This window comes from Quercus lobata, chromosome 11, assembly GCF_001633185.2.
Source record: "Quercus lobata isolate SW786 chromosome 11, ValleyOak3.0 Primary Assembly, whole genome shotgun sequence".
Lineage (NCBI taxonomy): Eukaryota > Viridiplantae > Streptophyta > Magnoliopsida > Fagales > Fagaceae > Quercus > Quercus lobata.
The window spans coordinates 24,289,206-24,316,489 of NC_044914.1; the positions used below are offsets into that span (position 1 = coordinate 24,289,206).

Genomic DNA, 27,284 nt, shown 5'->3' on the forward strand with positions numbered 1-27,284 from the left:
CAAAGCGCCACATTAGAGAGGAACGACGCATGAAAATCGAGCCTTAGAAACTCGATTTAGGGGCTCAAAATCGAGCCTCAGAGGCTCGAGTTGCTAGTTTGCCAATATGTTTCCAAACGGACCCTATTAACTAAATAGTTCGATTTTGATGGGTAATTACCCATTTTCGCCCTCTAAAAAGTATTGGTCTCACTCTTTCTCTCTCTTAAAAGCATTGGTGGCTTCGTATCTGGTTTTGTGAGACACGTCAATAGCAGCACTAAAAAGTAAAAACGACAACAACCTTGAAACAAAGAATGGAGGTATTGCTATATGAAAATAGGAAATCTGGCCAATCCCTTTATCTCCCACCATCCGTTAAAATTTGCAAATTCAATGAGCTACAGCAGCTAGTTTGGAATATACTAGGAGTGCTTTTATAGGTAGGGTTCACTGTTGTTGTTATTCTTCTTCTTCTTCCTCTTCTCTTACCTCATAGTGCTTCTACAGTTCTGCTTACTGTTCCTTCTATGAGGTGGGTTGGTTTCAGATTCTTGGCTAAATTTGGCAAAGTTCCGCTTTTTTTATTCTTCTATACAAAACCCATCCTTCCCTTCTTTTCCTTTGTCTTTTCTCTTCACAGTACAAACCTTCTCTCTCTCTCCATTATCACTGCAAGACTTGTTGAAGATCTGCTAAATTAATCGAAATTTTATGTGAAGGTTTGCTTCGATTTTATTTTATTTTTCCTTCGTTTTTTGGATGAGCAAGTGCAATTTGATTTCTCATATTTTTATAAGATCTTATTTATTTATTTCTAGTTTAATCTGATACATTGGGTTCGAGTTTGCGTTTGTGTACAGGGCCTACAGGCTTCTTGTTATTTTCTGTCTCTTTATTTTTTTGATGAATGCTTTCTGTGTCTTTTTTTTTTTTTTGTTCATGATTTACATTCCAGTTAATTAATTCCCCATTCTCTATCTTTGATCTGATACTTAATTATTCCGTACAAGTATAAATAGATTTTATTTTTATCTTTACCATCTGAAACCCATAACGTTGAGTCATTTATTTTCGTACTATATATTCTCGATCTACATATCACATTTGGTACCTCTCTGCATAAAGTTTTCTATTTAAAGAGAGTTTCTATTTCTATAAAACTAGTTTAGACTGATAATTTGGGTTGATGTAGAGGGTGTGTGATCAGTTATCAGGGAAAATGACGAGGAAGAAAATTCAGATTAAGAAGATTGACAACACGACGGCAAGGCAAGTGACTTTCTCAAAGAGGAGGAGGGGACTTTTTAAGAAAGCTTTTGAGCTCTCAACTCTCTGCGATGCTGATATTGCTCTCATAGTCTTTTCTGCAACTGGAAAGCTCTTTGAGTACGCCAGCTCAAGGTTTCGATCTCTTGTCTCATACATATTTCTACTTATAGAAAAACCCTTTTCCTATTTATAGAATAATATGTCTCCTTGATCGATTTTTTTCATGCATTCACTATAATTTTATAATTTCTAAGGTGAGACAGAGAGAAGATGAGAGACCCAGCTGCTCAAAATAATGAGATTCTAAGAAAAAGGCTGAACAAATCAGAAGTGATTGAAAAATTGTACCATGTAACATCAAATAAAGAAAAAAAAAAGTACTATAAAATCTTATGGTTACTGCCAAAGAAGAAAAAATATGAATTCTTTTGGAAAAAAGAAAGTGAAGTGATTGAAAAATTGTACTATGTAGCATCAAATAAAGAAAAAAAAAACTATAAAATCTTATGTTACAGCCAAAAGAAAAAAAAAAAAAAAGAATTCTTTTGGCAAAAAAAAAAAAAAAAGAGAGACTTTAATATCACCTAGAAGGGTTTAACGTATGTTGCTGCTACTTATTTTGAAGGGTTTTTTTTTGTGGGGGGGGGGGGGACTTGTTTTGAAGTTCTACTAGCCAGTTATTGTGTCTTGTAATATTGCTAATCTAACATTTTATTTTTCTTAAGTTTTAGAGTTGCGTCTACTTAGTGTAAAGCCTCAATTAGCTGCCTCAACTCTTCCTTTAATGCCTAATGGTCTTTGTGCTTTTGCACTTCCACCTCATTGAATCCTCTTTTGTTATCCTGACTAATCTATTCACAGCATTTCTGTAATGATTTATTCATAAAATATCAAGCAAAATTATATGACTCAAACTTAGGAGCAAAGTTTGGGATTATAATTTTTTATGTAGAGTAACATATGCCAATTTGAACGCTTTTTTTTATGTATATATAAAACCTAATGCTAGAGATTCCAACACAAAAATGAGGGATGTTATTATAAATTAATTTAAACTAGGTACGTAACAAGCCCAACCTCACCATCCAATCTCTTTTGATAAACAATTTTCAGTAAACAAACTTCAAAAGAAGTAGACAAAGAGCCTTGAGAACTTTATGAGAATGGAAATGCGAAGTGGACTGTACATGCTTTAAAAGACAAATCTTTATCGTGAAACACCAAAAAAAATGTTGTCTTATCAATATCCTTAATTTATGCAATTTCTTTATTATTGGCCGCTTCAATAGGTCTGATCTCGTTAAATAACCCTTCTCACTATCTTCTATAGTCATATGTACATATTAATATCAACTTAGTTGTATTGTTTTTCTACTTACAAACAACATCATTAGCCTTGCATTTTGAGTGTACGACGAAAGTTCAAAGGGTGTGCAATTTATTATATTGAGATTGTATAGTTTTCCTTTTTGAGAAGAAAGAAACAAATTATTCTACTCTATGTGAAATATATAAACAATACTATGACAACAACAACAACATTAGCTAAGCCTTACCCTCAAATTTTTAGGATCAGTTAATAAACTAGTTAAGGCTAACAACATATATTCTATTCCGTAATACTATTTATTTGAAGTCATAATCTTCATTACTTCTTTAAGTGACATGTTCTGTTTTTACTACTTTTATTAATGTTATTTTTGTTTCCTATATCTTTTTTTATCTCCTAAACTTGTATCATACTCTTTCTTACCAATTCATTAATCATTTTTCTTTGAATATGATAAAACTATCTCAAGTGACTCTCTCTTATCTTTTCAACAATAGGGGCCATCGTTATCTTAAAGAAAATTTTCTCATTTCGAATCCTATGTTTCCTTGTATTTTCATATATCCTTATTAATATTCTCATTTCAATTGTACTCATTTTTTGAATATATATTTTTTTAGCAGCCTAATTTTAGAACTATAGAGTATAGTTAGTCTTATAGGTGAAGTAAATTATTATAATAAATTTGCAATATTAAAATTTGGAAATGTGTCCAATAGTCGTAAATGCAAAATAGAGACCTTCCAAATTATGTTTTAAAATCTGATTGTCCAAAAGAGACATTATTTTAGCTGTTTGCATATTTCTTTGTCCACGTGGCATACATATTACATGTATCCTAAATCAAAAACACTGATTTCCCTCCCAATGAGCCTCCTATAGCAGAAACATTAATCTCCCTCAAAATAAGCGTCTAGTGCTACCCTTAGTAATGCGATTTCTAATATGTACTGCATCATTACCATAGGAAAACTCCTTATACTCTAATAGACCACATCATCACTATATCTAAAGGGGATAAGGGAAAAAAATAATCTTTATAAACCCTAGCACACTGGATTACACTAGAATCAAGTTGAGTTTGTCACCCACATTGAAGGAAATTAGAAGGCACTCCGAGAGAGGATGTTCCATGCACATGAATTTTGCCATAAGTATTTGTAAAACTTGCTTAGCAACTAATGAGTAATAAGCTTTTTTTTTTTTTTTAAATATATTTTGGGTGGCTAACGAGGATGTCTAGAGATCTACGAGCAGCTGATTGTTCCTTGAGTGTGTATAGTTTCTATATCCCATACATACCAAGTTATTATAGAGAAGAATTTCTTGTGGGTAACCCAAAAATGCTGGTTAGGAGTCTTTAACTCAAAACCTCATGGATCTCAAGACATCGTAAGAATCACTAGACCAATCCCATGAATTGACACATGTAAGTTATAAGTTGAAACATTTAACCCAAAGATTTTGGGTAGGAGTTTTAAACTCAGAATCTCACGGATCTCATGACATCCTAGGAATCACTAGACCAACCCCTTGTACTTACATTTAAGTTATAAGCCATAACATTTAATTGTATATAATGCATGATCTATGGAGAATTGTATTTTTTGTTAAAAGTAGTGACTCAGTCTTTCTCTCCCATTTTTAATTTCCTCAAATTTGAATAAATTCATTCTTTCTCGTAGGTGAATTAATCACTCTCTTTTGAACATGATCAAACTATCTCAAGTGATTCTTCTCATCATTTTTCATCAATAGGGGCCACCACTACCTTAAATTGAATTTCCTCATTTCTAATACTATTTTTTTTTTTTGGTATTTTCACTTATCCATCTTAACATCTCATTTAAGTTGCACTCATTTTATGAATATGTTGCTTCTTAACAGCTTCACATTCAGTATCATAGAGCATGGTTGGTCTTATAGCAGTCTTATAAAATTCTCTCTTTAACTTGATATATATTATATGATCACACAATATTCTTGATGCACTTCTCCTTTTCATCAACTTTTCTCTTATCTCATAATTCGCATTCTCTTCAATCCATCTATCTTTATGAATTACTGATTCAAATATCAAAAGCTTCTTCTATTTAATATCACTTGACTATTGAATTAACCACCCCTTCATCCTTATTTCTACTTTTGCTAAAATTATATTCCACGTACTCTATTTTAGTCCTATTTAATCTTAAAGCCTTTGGATTCTAGAGTGTCTTGCTAAATTTCTTACTTGGCATTACTCCCCTTCTAATTTCATCTATTAAAATTATGTAATAAAGTAGAAATATCCATCACTAGTCTAAAGAGATATGGATTTAATATTGATTCTTGACTTAAACCTATAGTGATAATAAACTCACTTGTGATGCTTTAACTTGTTTACACACCAGTATTAAATTAATTCTTTAATCACTAGTCATTTTGTTAACAATTAACACTCAAGATCTTATGGAAAAGTTTTGTCTACCAGCATACATCCACACCGCCCAAGCATTCCCAAACTTCAATGGAAATTTCATCCAGTCCCACGGTTTTTCCTATTTTCATCCTCCTTAATGTGTCCTTTACCTAGGTCATCCTAATTCTTTGAAAATCTACAGTATCTATCCTTCGTTGGGTTATTTAATTTGCTCCAATCTTTTATATTGTTAACATTAGAAAGTTTATCAAAATAACTTTTACATCTTTCTTTTAAGGTACTTTTTTTTACCAACACTCTTTGATCTTCCTCTTTAATGCATCAAATATCATTCAAGTCATGTTTTCATTTCTCATTGTCTTAGTAAGTTTATAAATATTCTTCTCCCTCCTTTGTCCCCAACTTGCTATAAAATTTTACATTTAGCCTCTTGAACAGCCCTTTTTGCTTCCCTCTTCGCCACTTTTAATTTTCATTAGCATCATTGACTCAACATCTAGGTAGGTTTCTATATTTCTCTCTCTTTTATTGCTTGAGCCTCCTTATTCCCCCGCCAAGTCTCCCTGTTCGGTCGCCCATGTCCTATAGATTTTCCAAGTCAGTCTTTAGCCACTCTATCAATAACATTAGTCTTTTCATTCTACATCTTATCAACATTTTCATCTAAATTCCATGTGCTCTCTATGATTATTTTTAAATAAATCTTGTTTCTTCCCCTTCAAACCCTACCACCTATTACTTGTATTTTTATTTTTTGGGTTTAATTCCTCTTCTTTTCTAGTTTCTCATACAAATATCTAGTACCACTGCCTTACACTGAGTTGTTACACTCTCTCCCGGCATAACCTTACAATTTTTACAACATGTCATCAATTCTTAAAATATAGCACTAATATTTGATAATAATTTGGTTACTGGTGCGGTTATCAACACACATCCATGAAGTGCCATCCTCCTTTGGCATGAGTAAGATTGATACTACGTAAGGAATCATGTTTTCTCAAAAATGTTCATTCTTCAAAATCTCCATGACTTCTGTATTCAATTCTTCATGCTCCTTCAGATTCATTAAATAGTGCACTTTGTTAGATAGGTTATCAGTACACTAATAAGCTTCCTTTTTCCTTTAGCCACCAATATGTACACCACCCTAGTATTTTTTACCTTATATTACAATTGGACAAAGTTAGAAAATCACTACTCTCCTCTTTGGAAGATGTAGGAGTTTTTTATTTATTTATTTATTTAAATTTTTTTTTAACTTTCTAATTTTAGAGGTATATGTATTTCTATGGCTGTCATATGGATATCATATTGCCAAAGCCACACCCAAAAAGGGAAGGACTAACATCCATGGGGATGGTTTCACACCAAACTTCATCTTTATAATTCTTTCCCATTTCAACATAAACAAGATATCTTCTAGTTACCTTTACCTCTTTACCTTTCTTCAACCATGCTTTTCATTAAGGCTTTAAGATAGGGTTCCATATTCAACTTAAATCATGTCCTCCATTTCTTGTGCAACAATGTTCTCACAAAACTTTCCATAAATGATAATGGAACACACCTTTCCATGGGAGTTGCATGTGCATTTGAAGATGCTATGACTAAGTAAATCCTTGTTTGAGTCATTTTAGGAATTACAAATGTCCAATGGATCACCTAATATTCACCTTATTCAATTCAATCTCCTCACATTGCATCATACCCATTATCTTCGTCCAAAAGTCACATACACATATACCATTTTCTTTGGACATTGGTTTGTAGGATAACCAATTTGCCCACACCTAAAAACAAGAAGATTGTCAACCATCTTGACTCGTTTGTTCACCAGCACAACCTTTTAGAGCTATCTTAGGTTGATATTTAGAATAAATTTTAGGTTTTGAGCTACCTTCTCCATTCTTAGAGCTTTCACCTTTGAACATTACCAATTGTCGACCAACGCAACCTTTTTGTTGATCACGTTGAGCAAGCTTAGCATCAGCCTTCAAAAATAGCTAAGCGTTGTGCAATTTCCAAATTTGATTCATCTCTAATTCATCTCAAATTGGCATATCCAATCAGTTAATGTATCTTGATGCAAAACTCATCCAATCCAAATCACATAATCTGGGGTATCACAATTTCTCCCATCCAACTTCTTAATGTCCTTATTGGAGTCTTGTTGCAATGTACGTAGTGTCCTTAAGCTACATGGCATTACTAGGTTGGCTCTGATATCATTTGTTACAACTCGAAGAGACCTCTAGTAACATATGTTCTATACTAAAAAAAAAACCCTAGTCAAGTTATAATTAATGTTTCTTGTAATTGATTATATAACTAAGATAGAGCTAAACCACCGCGCATCCTTGGTGCGATGGTCACTTCACAAGTATAAGTGCTTGTGGGTGTGGGGAGTAAGGGCCGGGGTTCAAGTCTGTAGAGGGGAGCTTCACATGCATATGCACTTAGATTAAGCTAGCATATAATTTCTATCTTGTATATAAAAAAAAGGAAGAAGAAGAAGAAGAAGAAGAAGAAGATAGAACTAATAAATGTCCAATATTAAATTCAACATGCGTCCGTACAAAACACACTAACCCAATCCAATCTGGATAATCCGGGGTATTAGTATCACACTAATTCTATTACACTACTCCTTGCACAACTAATACTACCCTTTTTTTCAAATATAATATTTTTGAAATTATTTTGACACACTATCTTCATTATATTTTTAGTAATTCTTGTAGAGAATTTTTATTCAACGTATTATACTTACCTTTGTTAAAACACTCAAATAGATAGTAGTCAATGTCTTCATTATATAATATTAAAATGCTACAATATGTTATTTATTATCATTCATATCGATTCTGTAACCATATCAAACAAAATGGAGATTGTACAAACTAACACTTTCTGCATACATTTTTCATTGCTGTAATAGTGCAAAGCTCTTCCTTATGGATGTAGATTTTATTCTTCTATGAGATTTTACCTGCAAGCTGTAATTTTTAATTGTTGTAACATTTAAATGCAATAGCTAGAACCAAATCAAAAAGTTTTAAGTCATTTTATTTGATGTTTGTAAATAAGTAAGAAATTAATGTAACCCTTGTGTCAATCAATATAAATAGTTTGTGGGTTCATATAAATGATCACCTTTTATGGTTTGCAATTAGAAGTTTGCATATAGTTTGTGTCAATATCATTTGTGGTTCACATTTTAATTGAGAACGCAGTTAGCCTGGATACAACACTAGATATGCAAACATGAGATAAATAATTCTTCAGTCACCAGCTCAAATTTCCTTTTCTTAGATTTTAGTCAGAAATAGTAGTATATTATAGTAGTTTATAAGTTCATCCTCATATTCATTTTATTAAAATTAGAGAGAGAGAATAATTGAATGGGCTATCCTTTTGTTGTATGAAGTATGCAGCAGGTAATTGAAAGACATAATCTACACTCAGATAATCTTGGAAAAATGGACCAACCGTCTCTTGAGTTGCAGGTATGATGTTTTGAACTTTTTTAGTTGGTGAATAAGTCATGCAGGTAAAAGGTCATAAGAAACAGAACAGTATTTCAATATAATCTTTTTTGAATCTACAAGAAGTTCCTTTAATTCCCGAGGATAAATTTGAAGTCCGCTAGAAAAACAAAATTGAAAAAAACCATAGAAATTTTATTAATGAAATTTTGAATTACCTTGATGGTGGCATATAAATAGGCAAGTAGACCCTAAAATACCCTAATGGTTTCAAGCAAAAAACTAGGCTAGAAATATTAAAAATTTCCAAAAAAGTCAAAATTATAAATAAAATCCTACAAACTCTAGGAAACGTCCCAAAATAGAGGAGATCTTATTCTGAATTTTAAATTACAAGTTATATAAAAAAGAAATAATTATCATAAACAACAAAAATTAATGACTAACAAATGCCTAAATGAAATAATTTAACCAAAAAGTGGCATAGGCCATAGCCATATCTTAAAACTACCATCCAACAACAACAAATCTTTAGTCCCAAATTTTTTGCGGTCAATTATGGATCCTTAACAATATATTAGGGTTTGCCACGTGTTTTTCCTTCATTCTATTCCATCCGGATATGTAGTGTCTATTACTTACTTACATTACTAGTCCTTTTTAACTAATTGTACCAATGTTATTCTTGGTTTTCATCTACCGTTTTTCCATTACCTTAAATTAACTTCTTCTTTTATGCTGGTGCATTAATCACTCTCATTTGAACATGACCAAATCTCAAGTCACTCTCCCTCGTCTTTTCATCAATAGGGCCACTCCTAACTTTAAGTGGATTATCTCATTTTGAAGCTTATCTTTACGTGTATTTCCATTTATCCATCTTTGTATTCCAGTTGTTTCAATTTAATATTGATGCAGTTAAATTTTAACATTGTCATAAGCAAAAATTATCTAGATTATTTTTTAATCCATTCTCATTAAAATTTCATAACAATTTTGAAACTTACATTTTATTGAAATTTTACCACCATAAGAAAAGATAGGAACATTTTTTTGAAACACGTAGACTACTTGTGGCACTCCCAAAATGATGACCCTAACATTTAGGGCAGCATTAAATTTTCTTATTGAAAGCTGGATTGGAATTGTGTACATATTTTAGAACAATTGATATATTAAAAGTGCTCACATCACATGACAAAAAAGTGTTCATGAACGGAAATTCTTTATGTTAGCTTGAGAACAGTACCTCCTACACCATGTTGAGCAAGGAAATTGAGGAGAAAACACGTGAACTGAGGTATGCAACTACCTTGCTATCAACTTGTTACTGTAAAGACATGCACATACCACACTAAATTAATGTTGAGAAATGTGTACACCTAACAGGAAAATTAAGGGAGAAGAGCTCCATGGAATGGATATAGAAGAATTACGGAAACTAGAGAAAGTGCTTGAAGTAGGCCTGAGCCGTGTTCTAGAAACAAAGGCTTGTCTCTGTGTTATCTCTGTTTGCTGTGATTCTTGTGGAGTGTTGAAATTTATGTATATTCTCTTAATATCAGAAACCTTTTTGTCTTTCAGGGTGAAAGATTTCTGGAAGAGATCACTGTCCTTCAGCGAAAGGTGATGTTCCAAACTTTAAATTTGTGCAAGACATTTTATAGAATTATTATAATTTTGGGAATGGGTTTACGGAATAGATCAGTGCCCTTAAGCCAAAGATCATATAGTTTCAACGAAAAATATCTTTGCTTTAGTGATGAGCCGCTCCATAATCAATGTTATCATGGTAAAATATTGAAATAGTAGGTGGAAAGAAAGAGACAAAGAGAAGGTAAGAGAGAAAGAACACAAGGATTTTATTTTATTATTATTATTTTTTGCAGAGGAACACAAGAAATTAAAGTGGTTTGATCTTAGAGGCCTACATTAGCAGTAGAAAGTCTTAATCACATCTTTACCATTGAATTATGTGTATTACAATGTATTTATTGAAGGGAATTAGTAGTAGACTAACTGTATGTTAACCCTAGGAATACATTAATATAGTTAGGACTGTGTTAGGACTACAATAATATAATATAAGCTTCTGCACTAAATCCATATTGTTAGTAAATGTGAGTAAATAGTTTTAAATTATGAGTTAGTTGTAGAACAAACTATTTTATCATCCAAAATGAATGGTGTTGATGCAAGTTGGTACATTTCATAAAAAATATAGCTGAGCAGTCTTGGATTTGTAAAACTTTTTCAGCCTTTTGCCAAGGTCTTTGTATGTGCACTGCGTAGGGAAAGGAATTCACATGGCAAGCAACCACCATTGAACCTTTAGTTGAAACTATTGTCCTAATAATTTCAGAACTGAATGTTAAATTGTTTAGCCTATAACCTGACTTAAAACAATTTTGATTGCCCCATAAAAGGGTATCAATTTCTTATGATGGACCTTTATAAGAAGTTTGTTACATATAGCATACTATATTGTATTTTGTGTTTAAGGGTAAGATGTCTTAATAATTTTCTGTGCATCTTATTCTTTTAATGCAGGAAGCCCAACTGATGGCAGAAAACCAACGATTTAAACAGGTAATAGGTCTCTCTCTTTCTTTTTTCGTTATTTTGTTTTCTATTTTTTCCCTTCTATTTCAGTCATAAAAAATGTCTCTTCCACAGATGGAGAATATGTTTAGCACTCAAACACATGTACTTGAACAAGGTCTGTCATCTGAGTCAATCAGCAATATTTGCAACTCATCTGATCCTCCTCAAGACAATGACAGTTCAGACACTTCTCTCAAGTTGGGGTAAGTTTGTAAAATTCCATTGATTTCAATTGTTTTCTCTTCTTCTCTTCTTTTTTTTTTTTTTTTTGGGTTGGGGGGGTGTTTCTGGATGAAGTATGAAATAAGATTTAGGATTCAATCCAAGCATATTTACATCAAACCTCAATATTTAGGGGCCTTATATTTACTAAAGCATGTAGTTGTGGTTCAATAGAGGAACTTCACCAAACTGAGAAATCTATCCTGAGTTTTAATTATTTCTCTGGATTTAGCATTACATTAAGTACTAACATACTATATGTTGGAAATAAAACAAAAATATTGATGGGCCATTCCTCTCTTACTCTCACAAACACTCACACACTACTTAGTGTATAGAAGAGACTCACACTCACAAATTAAATAAAGGGAGAGAGAGTGGAGTGGGAAGAGTTATAACACTTTAATATTTTGTATTCCTCTTCAACTCTTGCATAGAACTTGACGGATGAATAGGTTTATATAGTACACCATCCAACCTCTAACTCCCACTACATTTATTTTTTTAACTCTTACTTTTGTAAATCCCACACATAACTTCAATAAACCTCCCACTACATTTCACTTATGAAACTTCCACTTATTTATGAAAGGTTAATTAAAAAGAAGTTTAACTTCTAACATTCCCTCTTAAATTTGTTTTCTTGATTACTCCAAGTAAGGCTCGTAGCTTGTTGAATGTGTCATACTTGAGTGGTTTAGTGAGTATATCTGCAACCTGATCGTGTGACTTCACAAACTCAAGATGAACTTCCTTTCTTGCAATACATTCTTGAATAAAATGATACCTTGTGTCGATGTGTTTGCTTCGGTCATGAAAGACTGGATTCTTTGCAAGAGCTAGTGTTGACTTATTGTCCACAAATATCCTCGTAGCTTCATCTTGCAACATCTGCAACTCCTTTAACAAATTTCTTAGCCAAATTGCATGACAAACACTAGAGGTAGCAACAATGTACTCAGCTTCACAAGTGGAAAGTGTCACGATTGGCTGCTTCTTAGACGTCCATGTAAATGTAGTATCACCCATATAGAATACAAAACTAGTAATACTCTTTCTATCATTAGTGTCTCCAGCCCAATCACTATCACTATAGCCAACAAGTTTAAAATCATTAGAGGGTGAATACAATAGTCCATAATCCAGTGTACCTTTTAATTAGCAAAGAATTCTCTTGGTAGTCTTCAAATGAGTCATCGTCGGTGCTTCCATGCAACGATTAACTCGTACAACGCCAAAAAGAATGTTTGGTCTTGTGCATGTTAGATACCTGAGACTTCCAACCAAACTCTTGAAGAATGTTGGATTAACCTTCTTTTCATCGTCATGCTTTGATAACTTCACTCCACATTCTACAGGGGTGCTAACTAGATTGGAATTTAACATCTCAAACTTCTTGAGAATATCCTCTGCATAACCTTCTTGGGAAATAAAAATCCCATCCTCCATTTGCTTTACTTGAATGCCTAGATAATAGGCCATAAGTCCAATATCTGTCATTTCAAACTCCTTAGTCATTGTTTTCTTGAAGTCTTCAAACATACATGGATTGTTGCTTGTAAAAATCAAATCATCTACATACAAACAAAAAATTAAGATATCTCCATTTTTATGCACCTTACAATAAAACGCATGTTCACGTGGGCATTTAGAAAACCCATTAACTTGGAAATATTTTCTCAATTCTACTATTCCAAGCTCTTGGTGCATGTTTTAGGTCAAATAGAGCTTTCTTCAACTTCAAAACTTTATCTTCCTGCCCCTCTACAACATTGCCAATAGGCTGCTCAACATAAAGTTCTTCCGCAAGGTAGCCATTCAGAAATGCGGATTTTACATCCATTTGGAAAATTCTCCATTGATTCTGAGCTACTAAAGAAATTAGCAATCGTATAGTTTCCAAACGAGCAACTGGGGCAAATACCTCATCATAATCAATATCTTGTCGTTGACTACAGCCTTTCACCACCAATCTTGCTTTTTATCTCTCTACCTGTCCTTTTGCATTCTTCTTCAACTTGTACACCCATTTTCACCAGTTGTCTTCTTTCTAGTTGGAAGAGTTGCAAGCTCCCATGTATCATTCTTTTTTATTGCCTTGATCTCTTCATTCATAGCATCTCTCCATTTTTTGTCTCGCACTGCTTCTTCAAATCCTGTAGGTTCACAATCAGCAAATAGACAAATAAGTGTTAAACCATCTATAATCTCTGTTGAATCATAAAGATCGTGGAGACTTCTCATTTTTCTTGGTCTCTCACTAGAACTTCCTTCTAGTAATGACGATGATGGACTTTCATGAATGGGAGATGATGCTGCTGGTGAGGTGGAGTGATAGGCTCTTCTTGAACTTCATTCCCTTGATCTTCCTCTTCAAATAGAGGAAAGAAATCATACTTCTCTTCTTCTTGGCTGATCCATTCTCATGTGTCTTCTTCATTGAATTCCACATCTCGACTAACAATGACTTTTCTAGTGCTCAAGCTTATAGCCCTTAGAGCTTGGATCATAGCCAATGAACACATACTTCTTCCTTTTATCATCTCGCTTGGATCTCTCTTAATCTGGTACATGTGCATATGCAATGCTACTAAATACACAAAGATGGGAAACTGTAGGCTTCTTCCTACTCCAAGCTTGTTGTGGGGTTTTTTTCTTGTACACTTCTTGTGGGGCAATGACTAGACAAATAGATTGCACAATCTATAACTTCAGCCCAAAATTCTTTAGGCATTTTCTTGCTCTTCTACATGCTTTTGGCCATATTAAGAATTGAATGATTCTTTCTTTATGCTACACCATTCTGTTGTGGTGACCTTGGAACTGTTAGAGGGCAGCGAATCCCATTTGCTTCACAAAATTCTTTGAATTCATTTGATGTGAATCTGCCTCCTCTATCAGATCTTAAGGCCTTAATTTCATGGCCACTACTTTTCTACAAATGCCTTAAATTTCTTAAATGCACCAAATGCTTCAGATTTCTGATTCAAAAATTAAACCCACTTTTTTCTACTAAAATCATCAATAAAGAGAAGAAAGTAGTTACTTTTACCAAGTGATGATGGCTTGATAGGTCCACACACATCAGTATGAACAAGTTGCAATGACTTGGTTGCTCTTGTACTAGCTTCTTTTGGAAAGCTCTTCCTTGATTGCTTGGGATAGTTTTTAGACCCCTTAAAACAATTGATTTAACCTAGGTAATTAGCCAAGTTGTTACTTAGTCCAATTTAACAAATCTAGGTTATCACAATAATAAAGATCAAATCAAGCAAAGCAGTGGAAAAATAAATAACACAAGATATGATCATCCAGGAAATCAAACCGGTAAAAACCTGGAGAGGATTTGACCTAACTATCCTCAAGGTAAACTTGAATCCACTATCTTGAAAGAATCAAAGTTCATACAATAAGACTTACAAGCCCCCACGCTCGACTTCTTATTGCTACCAACCAGTAGAACTTACTGACATGACCACGTGCAAGTTCCGAATCCACGGACTCCTTCTTTCTTGGATTCACCACCAGATACAAGCACACCCGTTTGTGTTTTCTTTAAGCTTTAATGGCAGCAACTAAGTTGATCATCAAAGTGTAGATAAATCTTCTCCTTGAAAACCCTAAGTTTATGTAAAGGAAAGCTCTTCTAGATCTCACAAGAGATTTACACAAACCGCAATAAGAGCAACACTAAAACGTGGCTAGGGTTTGCCTTTTATACTTAGGACAAATAAGAAATCCTAAAAATGTTTTAAAACAACTAGGGCCGAGTTGGAAAATTCTGCAGAAAAACATTCTGCCCAAGCTTCGATCGATCGAGCCTAAGGTTCGATCGATCGAGCCAGGTCGAAATGCATTAATCTTTTCTGCATTAAGCTCGATTCCAACTTTACATAAATGCACAACTTTAAGCAAGACTAAAACACTTCTAAACACATTGTTTTGATCACGGTTTGCCAACAATACAAATTAGAGTTCTAAATACATAAAATCCTAAATCTTTAGAACATAATAAACTCCCCATTTGGCAATCCGTGACAAAACACAACTTAGAAGCTCAAAATTTACAAAATAAAAGCCCTTTACAAAAATAATGCTCATAAAACAAAGTCAATCCTAACTACTATCTATCAGTTGCAAGTGTAGACAGCAGCTCAATTGAATCAACCTGTATATTTCCTGAAACACTAAACAAAAAGCATAACCGCATGTGTGGAAACAATATAAGTAAACAAATTAAATTCTTGATTTCAAATAACACACAATAAAGACATATATTAATGAATAACTCATAGATATAAATCAATAAACAGTTTGAAACAAGAAACATATAAGATACCAAAAAAAATACTCCCCCTAACATGAATAACCCATTGAAAAAAATATGGCAAGAGCTAAAAAGATAAAATACAATGTGAAGCACCTAGATATAATCTACTAGAAAGGTAAAATACAATGTGAAGCACCTAAATACAATCTAAACTCCACAAGCTCCAACCAAATAAATACTCTTCCCCTAACTCTACAAAGTACTTCCCCTTTTTGTGACGGAATGCCAAAGAGCAAACAAACTCCATCATCAAAAAGGAGGTGGTCTAAACTGTGCCAACTCCGCACGCAAGGCACGGATCTCATCGAGCACATCCACCAAAATCTGTCCATGAGCTGCTTGAACGGTCAAGACATGATCCAACGTACGTTGAATGTCTGAATCATCCGAAGTAGTCGGTAGAGGAATATCAGCATCAGCAGCAGCAGCACCCGATGTCTCAGCAGCATCAGCACCTATAGAAGAGGGAGGAGGGGGAACAGCACTAGATGACGCACCTCTAGGACGCGAAGGAGCAACTCTCAAGTGAGTAGCCCTCTGTCTAAGAAAAGTGGCACCTATGGGAGCAACGACATGCACAGGCTCACCAGACGGGAAACCATCTAGACCTAAAAAGAGCAAAATCCTATGAATGAAAATAGGATGAATAAGCGCATACCCTATGGCAGAACTCCTATGAACCTCATTCAAAGAACGAAGGAACAGATGAGGGAAACTGATCGATGCACTAGAAACAAAAGCTTACAAAAACAAACATCGCTCTAGAGGGATGGTGTGAAAGTGAGAAATAGGCCACAACGAATGACACGCTATTCTAAAAAAAAGATAGACAGTCTCAGTAAGCTCAGCAGACGTGATCCGAGGATCAGAACCCCACTGGATAGATGACCCAGTGACGTATGACATGACAACATCTAAAGAGGGTGACTCATCATAGGGATAGTTAGGCTCCCGAACAACCGGAACCCCAAGAGCCTCAGCCACTACCCGAGAGGTAATGGTGAACTCAACACCTCGTATCCAACTCCTAACAAGGGTGATGGAATCATAGACGTGGCAAGAGAGGTTCGAGAAGAACTCTCTAATCAGGGCGGTCAGGGGTGGATGATCTATCTCTAAGCGAGGCAACCAACCTCTAGACTCAAAGTTAGCCCTAATGGCCGGATCAATCTCATCTAAAACCACAACACGCTCAGCCCAAATCTTACGCTTACTGTTCAAAGTATCAAAGGCCTCTCTACACTTATCATTTCTAAACACCTCACTCCTAGAGGGAGACTCAGAGGAAGTGGAAGGGGTCCTATGGGCTCTAGTTTTCCTAGGCATGGTGCTAGGATAAGGACCAAGACACAAAGCAAAGAGAGAGAAAAAAAAACAAAAAAAAATACCAAGGGCAGACTGCAAGTTAGCACAAAAAAATAGAACAAAAACTATATGATGCATGAACAATTTAAATGGCATGATGCATGTCCTAATGCAGTGCAATTAAGTCCAAATAAGTTCAAATTCACAAAATTGGCTTGAACATAGAGGTATTAACACAAAACCCCAAAATTTGGAAAACCACTTGATCAATTTGAAAGATATTGACTAATTGATCATCTTACAAGATAGATTTCAGAAAATAATGACCAATTACATCAATTGAACAAGCCAATTTCATCAATTTAACCCAATTTGACAAAATCCCCAATTCGGAGCAATTACAAACCCTAGAATTTTCAATTTTTCACAAACCACCAAATTGATCAAATTAACCAACATATATCATTAATATAACAATATAGAGATAAAACCCTATGATCAATTTCAGAAAACATGGCTTGAAACATCAAAAACCCCAATCATGAATAGTTCCGAAAATACCCAATGCAATGCATGAAAAATGTATGAAAACATGAAATAAAATGCAAAAGGAAGGCCAAAAAGGACTTACCGGCCTTGGAAGACAAAAACCTTGCAAAAATTTCGGGAGGAAAACGACAAAAAATCCTTAGTACAGCCTAGCCAAGTCAAAGAGAGAGAGAGGAAAGTTTGAAAAGTTTTGAAAAAGTCCAATCTGACTTTTAAAAAAACATGTTTCACGAGTTTCGATCGATTGAAAAACAGCCTCGATTGATCGAAACAGACAGAGACTTTAACAAAACAATTTAAAAAGAGTTCGATCGATCGAAACAGACAGAGGCTCTCTCTAACATATTTAAAAATTTTCGATTGATCAAAAAATAGAATGGATCGATCGAAATGGGCAGAGGCTCACTAAATTTAAGGAAAAACACAGTTTTTTGAAAAACATTTAGAATCAACTCAAAGTATTGAAATTTAAGAACAAAATGCATGAGTATGTGATGATTGTGATTTTCAAAAACAAGAATTTTAAGCCCAAATTTCCCAAAAATAAAATTTTTTGCATTCTCCATAAATTTTCAAGCAACAAATTAATTTTGCACAAAATCCAAATTATTTGCAAAACTTGGTTGGTCAGACCATAAACACACATAATAACATGTACAAAGTTTAGCAAAGAGTAACTCGTGTAGTGTGTGCAACTAGCAAAAACTTGAGATACATATGAGGTGATATGTGAATAGCAATCAATCACAAAGTCTATAAAATTCATCACAAAGAATTTAAAAGAGACATCACCTAAAGAGTTACATCATATAACTCCCACATCTCCTAGATCATAAGCTTGTAATCATGTAAGTTTCTTGAATTTATGCCTCATAATATACACACCAATTTTAAGTCATGTGATTTTGGCATCAAGCCTAATAGTACACACCAATTTTAAGTATTAAGCACTTTAAACCGAGGCTTCACCTTATGTTCTTTTCGTGCATGTGCTACACTTTCTCGAGCACAAAATCTTATGATATGCACTAAAGTGTTCATGATTGGCTATTGAACAGTAGTGAGATGGTTATTTATGCATTTCTCTAAAAGTTCAAGTCCGACAGTCAAAAACATGTGACTTCAAGATTAAGGCAGAGTAATCAAACACCATAAACATCTTTCCCCACAACATGCACTACAAAGCTTCAACTAGTAAAGTGCAATAAGTAAACTCATCAAAGCTAAACAAGGTACAAACGATATGTTATGTGAAAATAAATTGACCAACCTTCTTCTTCAAAAACCAAGAAGAATAGTACAAAACACAATTTGCTTCCTTTTTCTTCTCTTTTTTTTATTTTTTTATTTATTAAAAAAAACACCTAGAAAGAAATGCATGAATGTTATGTAATGCAAATCCTAGAAAACAAAAAACAAAATCGAAGAACAAATGGTCACAAAGGATAGAGCAATGAAGCACAAGGACCATGTCAGAAAGTCTCAGTTAGTTCGAGTCTTTTGCATCCAAAACCTTTTAGATGCACCATGAGCATTGGAGTTCTTATTCGCATGGGAATGATTACCGACTCCAGGATTGAAATAAAGGTTTAAAGCCTTTACCAATTCACCAATAAGTACCATAGGATCTTGTGCTTGAGGCACATGTACTTTTGGTTTGTTTGCTCTCTTTGTAGCTAGTAACAATTAGGACGTATGTGTTCAGACTTTCCACAAAAGTGACAAACCCATGCAGGCTTATAATGTGTCTTGTCCTTAGATAGGGTGAGCTTCTTAGATTTGAACTCTTTCAGGTCAACCCTAATCTTTCTAGATGATGAAACTTCTATGGGTTTGACAACCTCACTCACAGGGGGTTTGACAGTTTCACTCACTATCTCACTCACAGAAGGTTCAGAAGAAGATGAAGGGACAAACTTTGTGGAATGGGGAGCAGACACAGAGATGCTTTCAACATAACCTAATCCAGATTTGTCAGAAGAAGACTTTTGAACACTCAGCATTTGATCAAGTTTAGAACTAGCAGTTCTAGCAATAGATAAATCAAGTTCCAAAGATTTAACTTTATCAAGTAACAGCATATTCCCAGTTTTCACATTGTTCAAAAGTTTATTAGCATCAAACAGTTTAACAAGCAAATTCTTTTTATCAAGCTCAAGAGATTCAATTTTCTTCAAGCCAAGTTCAACATTCATAGCATCCTTTGCAGCAACTTTGCAAAGTTTATTATAGGCCTCTTGAAGATCTGCATTTTCAGAGAGTTCCCCATCAGAAGGGTTCTCTTCAACAGATATGCTCTCATCGACTACAACAGTAGCGGTGAAAGTAATGAAGTTTCCATCCTCATCACAATCAGACTCATTATCAGAAACTTCACCATCACTAAGGGTTACAGCCATAGCCTTACCCTTAGACTTCAAATAGGTAGGAAATTCAGATTTCATGTGACCATACCCTTGACATCCAAAACACTGAGAACCTAAAGAATTATTAGAAGATTGACCTACTTTTTCTCTAGGTTTATCATTATTGTTAACCTTAATGGGATCATGCTTCCTAAAGTTTCTAGGTTCAGCAGTGTTTGTGCCTCTTGCCTTTCTGTTACTATTCCTGAGAAAGTTTCTAAAGTTCTTGGCAAGATAAGCAATCTCTGTAGCAGAGAGCTCATCATCAAATCCACCACCTTTAACATCATCAACTGACTTAAGAGCCATTGATTTGGATTTGGTAGTTTTGGGTAGATCCAACTCATAAGATTGAAGAGATCCTACAAGTTCATCAACAGGGATGGAGTCTACATCTTTGCTTTCAGTAATAGCAGTCACCTTGGGTCTAAAGTTTTTAGTTAAAGATCTAAGAATCTTTCTAACAATTTTAGGTTGATCATAGATTTCACCCAAGTTAAAAGCAGAATTAACAATGTCATTCAATTTAGCATAGAATTTATCAAAAGATTCATCATTAGACATCCTAATGCTTTCAAATTTAGAAGTCAATTGCTGCAATTTATTGATTTTGACAGCCTTTGTGCCTTAATGCACAGTCTGGAGGATATTTCAAACAGTATGAGCAACCTCAACATTAGAGATTTTCTTAAATTCCTCCATAGAAACAGCGTTAAAGATAGCATTCATAGCCTTGCTATTAAACGCAGCTACTTCTTTTTGAGAAGTTTCCCACTCACTAACAGGAGTAGTGGGCTTCTCCTATCCGGATTCAACGGAGTTCCACACTCTCTCATCAATAGATTTCAGGAATTCTTTCATTCTTACCTTCCAATAAGCATAATTATTCCCATCAAAGTGAGGAGGAATAACTAGAGAGTGTCCGTGTTCCATGACAACAGGGGTCAAGGATCAGCTCAGTGATCAAAAGAGCAACCCGCTCTGATACCACTTGATAGTTTTTAGGCCCCTTAAAACAATTGATTAACCTAGGTAATTAGTCAAGTTGTTACTTGGTCCAATTTAACAAATCTAGGTTATCACAATAATAAAGATCAAATCAAGCAAAGCAGGGAAAAATAAATAACACAAGATATGATCATCCAGGAAACCAAACCGATAAAAACTTGGGGAGGATTTGACCTAACTATCCTCAAGGTAAACTTGAATCCACTATCTTGAAAGAATCGAAGTTCATACAATAAGACTTATAAGCTCCCACACTCGACTTCTTATTGCTACCAACCAGTAGAACTTATTGACACGACCACGTGCAAGCTTCGAATCCACGGACTCCTTCTTTCTTGGATTCACCACCAGATACAAGCACACCCGCTTGTATTTTCTTTGAGCTTTAATGGTAGCAACTGAGTTGATCATCAAGGTGTAAATAAATCTTCTCCTTGAAAACCCTAAGTTTGTGTAAAGGAAAGCTCCTCTAGATCTCACAAGAGATTTACACAAACCGTAATATGAGCAATACTAAAACGTGGCTAGGGTTTGCCTTTTATACTTAGGACAAATAAGAAACCTTAAAAACGTTTTAAAACAACTAGGGCTGAGTTGGAAAATTCTGCAGAAAAATATTCTGCTCGAGCTTTGATCGATCGAGCCAGGCCGAAATGCATTAATCTTTTCTGCATTAAGCTCGATTCCAACTTTACATAAATGTACAACTTTGAGCAAGACTAAAACACTTTTGAACACATTGTTTTGATCATGGTTTGCCAACAATACAAATTAGAGTTTAAATACATAAAATCCTAAGTCTTTAGAACCTAACAGCTTGCCATGGAGACATCCTTTACAAAGCTGGTTAGGATGCTCAATGTAAGGCAATCCTCTCACCATCATCGTCTTTGCCAACAACTGTAGTCCTCCAAAGTTTAAGTGCCCAAATCTTAGATGCCAAAGCCAAGAAGAATCTTTAAAACAAGCCTTCAAACATCTAATAACATCATGTTGAATATTTAACAAGAACATTCTATTTCTTGTCATAGGCACATTAGCCATCACATTATTTTTATGATCTCTTATTAAGCAACTGCGATCTTTCAACTGGATATCATAGTTTTTCTCAAGGAGTTGTCCCATAATCAAAATATTAGTTTTCATGCTTGGCACACAATATACATAAAAAAAAAATAGATGATCTTCATTCTTTAAACGGATAAGAATTTTACCGATCCTCTTCACTGAAACTTTGGATGAGTCACCAAAGGTAACATTCCTGACCACCGATTCATCAATCTCCATAAACATCCTTTTATTCCCACACATATGGTTGCTAGCACTAGAGTCAAGATACCACGCACCATTTTCTTCTCTGTCTTCTTCTTTGTATGCCAACAATAAAGTCAGCTCCACTTCTTCATTCTTATCTTCAATATAGTTAGCTTTCTCCTCAACAGTGTCAGCGGCATTTTTACATTTAGAAGCATAATGTCCATATTTTTGACAATTATAACATTTAATGTTAGACTTATCATACCTTCTTCTGTATGTTCTTGAGAAACTTCATCTTCCATGATCTCTTGTGGATTGTGAACTTTGACCCCTCTCTTTATAATTGGAAGAGTTTTGACCATTCCTTTCTCCAGATCCTCTCCCTCTACCACGTCCACGTCCTCGGCCTCTTTGGCTACTTCCACGCCACCCTTTCTCATTCAAGGTGAGCTTTGCTTGTAGGACTTGCTCCAAAGGTTCTTGCTTCTTCTTATTAAGCCTTTCTTCATGGGCTTGTAATGATCCCATGAGTTGGTTAATGGTCACAGACTCCAAGTCTTTTGATTCCTTAATCACCACAACAATATAGTCAAACTTAGAAGTTAATGACCGTAGTAATTTTTCTACCACACGAACATCATCCAAGTTCTCACCATATCTCTTCAATTGATTTATAATTGCCAACACCCTTGAAAAATAATCTTAGATAGATATTGGACCCATTTGTTACTGTTGTTTAAATAACAGTTTTTAGTGTTTAAACAATATTATACGTATTTTCACACTTTTTCACCCACATGTATTTTCAAAAAATACAAACAACGGTATTAGAAATCTCTTACCAAACGGGTCCTTAGATTCTTTCATGGGCAAACCTTCAAACTCGCCTCTCAATGTTTGAAGGCGAACTTTCTTCACTTTATCAACTCCTGTTAGAGAGTTTTTAAGAATCTCCCATGCTTGCTTAGATGAAGTTGCATTTGCAACTTTCTCGAACATGATTTCATCCAAACCTTGATAAATCAACGTAAGAGCTTGTTGATCTTTCTTTCGAGCCTTTTGCAAGGCTTCCTTTTAGTTTAGAGTCAAAGATTCTTCATCTTGTGACTCCACATAACCTTTCTCCACAATCTCCCACGCATCTTGGGATCCAAGCAACGCCTTCATTCGGATACTCTAATTTTCAAAGTTTTGTTTGGTAAGTCGAGCAAATTGGAACGACACCATCCCATTGGCAATAGCCATTCTCACCATGAACTGATTGGCTCTGATACCCACTTTGTTGGAAATAAAACAAAAAATATTGATGGGCCTTTCCTCTCTTACTCTCACAAACACTCACACACTACTTAGTGTATAGAAGAGACTCACACTCACAAATTCAATTGAGGAAGCGAGTGAAGAGGGAAGAGTTAGAACACTTTAATGTTTTGTATTTCTCTTCAAGTCTTGCTTAGAACTTGACGGATGAATAGGTTTATATAGTATACCATCCAATCTCTAACTCCCACTACATTATTTTTCTAACTCTTACATTTATAAATCCCACACATAACGTGAATAAACCTCCCACTACATTTAACTTATGAAACTCCCACTTATTTATGAAAGGTTAATTAAAAACAAGTTAAACTTCTAACAATATATTCTTAAATCCATTTTAAAGTAAATCTGGGCTTATCTAGTATTGAAAGATAAATTTAGTGGCAAAATTAATGGTTGCAACCACAAGGTGATGTCACTTTCAACTCATCATTGAACAATTTGTTTGTTTGTGTAGCAACTTAACTATCATTATTGACACCATCACATACCCTTGGTGCGATGGTTACTCCACAAGTATAAGTGCTTGTGAGTTGTAGGGGGTAAGGACCGGGATTCAAGTTTTCAAGAGGGAGTTTCATATACATATATACTTAGATTAGGCTAGAGTAGAATTTCTATCTTATATAAAAAAAAATTAAAAAAAAAAAAAAAATCTCATCATTGACTACATGCCAAGAAATGCATGCTGCTACTATAGAGAAACCATTTGCCTTAGTGCATGTTTCTATGTCTTGCAGGCTACCTTTCCGTAAATGAATTTGAAGTATAGTGAAGATGAAGAAGCATACATGGATTCCCTTTTCTCAAATATAAAAGAAAAAAAAAAAGCCATGTCGAAGTAAATATAAATCCTAGCTCAGAGTTGTAATTAAGTTTCTGTAAGACCAATTTATTTCCATCAGTTGATTCAAAGAGAGTATGTATGTGGTAAATTTTGGATGCTAAATCATGTTTATGGATAAATCAAATTTGTTTCAATGGAAAATAAAGTAGAAGGTGATGGGAAAGGTTGCTTGTACAGTAGAGACTGATCTTGGCAAGACATACTATTGATAATTTGCATAAGATGAACTGGAACTCAGATGCTTGAAGAGCAGCAAAAGTATTAGTAATTCCAGTAATTTCTTCCAATATCGATGACATGGTAATCCTTAAACAACATATATATTTATACTTTGACAAGTGTGCTTATGTTTGTAGGGTTTGCTCCGTTCCTTAAGTTGCATAGTTCCAGTTCTTGATGACAATTCAGGGTATGAAATTGAATCACAATTCTGCAATAGGTTTGTTTATCTATGTGTGATTGCCTTTGAAGTATTACATGTCCGCCTTCACATTTCTTTATCAAGAATGGGGTTTTTGAGTACACTTGGTTTAAGGTCTAAATTTGTTAATGTATACTTTCAAGTAAATCTTGCTCCGTCATATAACACTTGTGTGCTTCCTATAATTTTGGAATACAGATTCTTGCTACAAATTGGGAAAAATGATATCATAATTCATAATATAATATGATCCCACTGTGCTTTTATTATTTCTTTTTATTGAATTTTTCTAGGGTAAATTGTTCTTCTATTTCATAGTCTTCCTTGACCTATAAAATGCATGTATTATCTTAACCATCGCCGCCAAAGAAAATTCAAGACCTGTACTTCACAAATTTCAGCCATTTTCACCGGTAGTTGTCTTGGCTCTCTCTCTCTCTCTCTCTCTATATATATATATATATGTATGAAAAAAATGAAAGTAAATTAATATAGCTACATTTTAAATTATATGCTTACATATCAAAACTGCGTCATATGTATGTAGTTTGGTATTCACTCTCAAGTTACTCATCATAATTTTCGTTTAACATGTTAGGGCTAGCTAAGACTTATAAATCAAATGTCAATGACTTTTTTAGGTCCCTTTTTTAAAGTTCTTCGTGAAATAGAGAAAAATGGGGTTTTTTTTTTTTTTCCCCCTTACTTTTGGGACATAGAAAATTGAATTCAAATCACTAAAAATAGAAACAAAAACTTGATCCATGAAGGGTTTTCACTAGTTCTTAGTACTTTGGAATGAGAAAGGCTATTAACACCTCTTGGAAATGATGACATTACATAAAGATTAGGGCACAATTGCAACATCTCTGATTCTTCGAATTCTGCATGTGAACTATGAAATTTTTAGACTCTTGGGGGGGGGGGGGTGTTCTGTGGCTTTGGAGTTTTATTATTTGACACAAACACAAAAACACAATGTGGATCAGCTTCAGTTATATTAAAGTTAGAACCAGCTCAGCTAGAAGCCTAGAACAGTTGTAAGAGTCAGATGTGAGACTAATAGCATGCTTATTAATTTCCATGAATTTCTAGAGAAGTGATATTCTGTTTAGAGAAATTGGACGATTTAAACCAGGAGAAGCATTCATGGTCCGAAAGGTAGCTAATTTGGTTCTCCCATTTGAGGTGCATATCACATTGCATTTCATTTATTTTGAATGTCTACTTCTCAGTAGAAAAAATTGAGGCCACGAAGTATTTCAAGTTTTCTACCCTTCCTTTTTTTCCTTCTTTTCTTTTGCAGGGTGGACCCTCAGAAATAAATGTGGCATTAGAATTTGCTGTAAATTCTCTTGAGGTATGTATTTTGTGCCTAGAATTCTAGTACATAGGCTTCTTAATTTGTTTCATAACTTATGTATCCTAGATGCCGTTTCATGTATGTTGTTTTATTGATGGTGGCCAAGGTGACATAATAATTCGCTAAGCACTTGGAAATAAAATGTCATCATAAAAATAGGGTGCCCGGGCCAAATAATGATTATGGAGAAGTACAGTCCGAAGTCCTACAAAAACTATAAAGTATAAATTCGAGTAAGAGAATGAAATTGTGTTTTGGAAAACAAGTTTCAGAAATGAAAGTATATCTCTCCTTCAAAAATTTATTAGAAATCGTTTAAGAATCTGAATTTAAACATAAAGTATTTATCAAATCATAACCATACCAATTTTTCAATTTCCTGAACGATAAGTTTCTTGAAAAGTTCAAGAATATAAATTCAATGACTTGATAATTCCACGTTTAGCATCTAAAATATAAAACAAAATGGGCAGCTATTCGGCAACAAATCTTGAGGAGGGTTTGCTTTTTTCTTTTTTTTTTTTTTTTTTTTTTTTTTTTTTTTTTTTTTTTGTGAAAGGATAATTTCTTTTGCAGGTTGTGAACATTTAAGTCATCGGCCACAGTCGTTGTGGAGGCATTCGTGCCCCTATGAGCATGCAAGATGAAGTACATGCCTACAGGAGCATATTAGCCTTTTGCATGTGTCATATATTTGAGGTAAATAACAATGTTAATGCGGAAATGTTTATCGCTTGGCTAACACAAAGTGCATTTTATGCTTCACACGTTGAATGGATTATTGAAGATGCCCAGCATTCTTTTATAAACAGGACTGCCACTCTTCTGAAACTTTTTTTCCTTTAAATTTCTCTTTTCCTTACCCAATAAACAAAAGTTAGGGCTTTTATGACTATTATTAAAATTTCCCTTTAGACATGGTTAGAATGCCTGCTAATTCCTTAGAAATGAGGCTAAATCAACTTTGCACAAGGGTTATGCACGAGATTCACATATGCAGGGGGTTAGAAATACCAGGCAGTTTCTACTTGAATGAAGGTCGTGGACATAATGGTGCTGACCTTGGTAAGGGTGGGTCTCCATTTGTGAGAAGTTTGTGTAAATCAAACAGCTCATGCAGTTAATGAATGTTGCTCTGGAAATAAGACAATACGTCAGA

At 34.3% G+C, this 27,284-nt stretch overlaps 1 protein-coding gene across 9 annotated transcripts; it reads left to right on the forward strand.

The window, feature by feature from the left end:
- The first annotated feature begins 229 nt into the window (after positions 1–229).
- LOC115968139 (MADS-box protein JOINTLESS-like) lies at positions 230–26,996 on the forward strand. 9 transcript variants are annotated; one of them, XR_004086675.1, is made up of 11 exons: positions 232–302; positions 1,175–1,383; positions 8,434–8,512; positions 9,727–9,791; positions 9,881–9,980; positions 10,076–10,117; positions 11,042–11,080; positions 11,168–11,298; positions 24,698–24,750; positions 26,069–26,122; positions 26,702–26,996. XR_004086675.1 is itself a non-coding variant. In XM_031087419.1 (10 exons), the coding sequence occupies exons 1-9, from the start codon at positions 297–299 to the stop codon at positions 26,085–26,087; spliced, it is 690 nt and encodes a 229-aa protein (XP_030943279.1). In that variant the 5' UTR covers positions 232–296; the 3' UTR covers positions 26,088–26,122; positions 26,702–26,996. The 9 variants fall into 9 exon arrangements, 8 of the variants coding, with proteins under 8 accessions (XP_030943278.1, XP_030943279.1, XP_030943281.1 ...); XM_031087419.1 differs by lacking the exon at positions 24,698–24,750; XM_031087423.1 differs by lacking the exons at positions 232–302; positions 24,698–24,750; positions 26,069–26,122; positions 26,702–26,996 and adding exons at positions 310–422; positions 623–701; positions 24,235–24,515.
- The last annotated feature ends 288 nt before the right edge of the window (positions 26,997–27,284 follow it).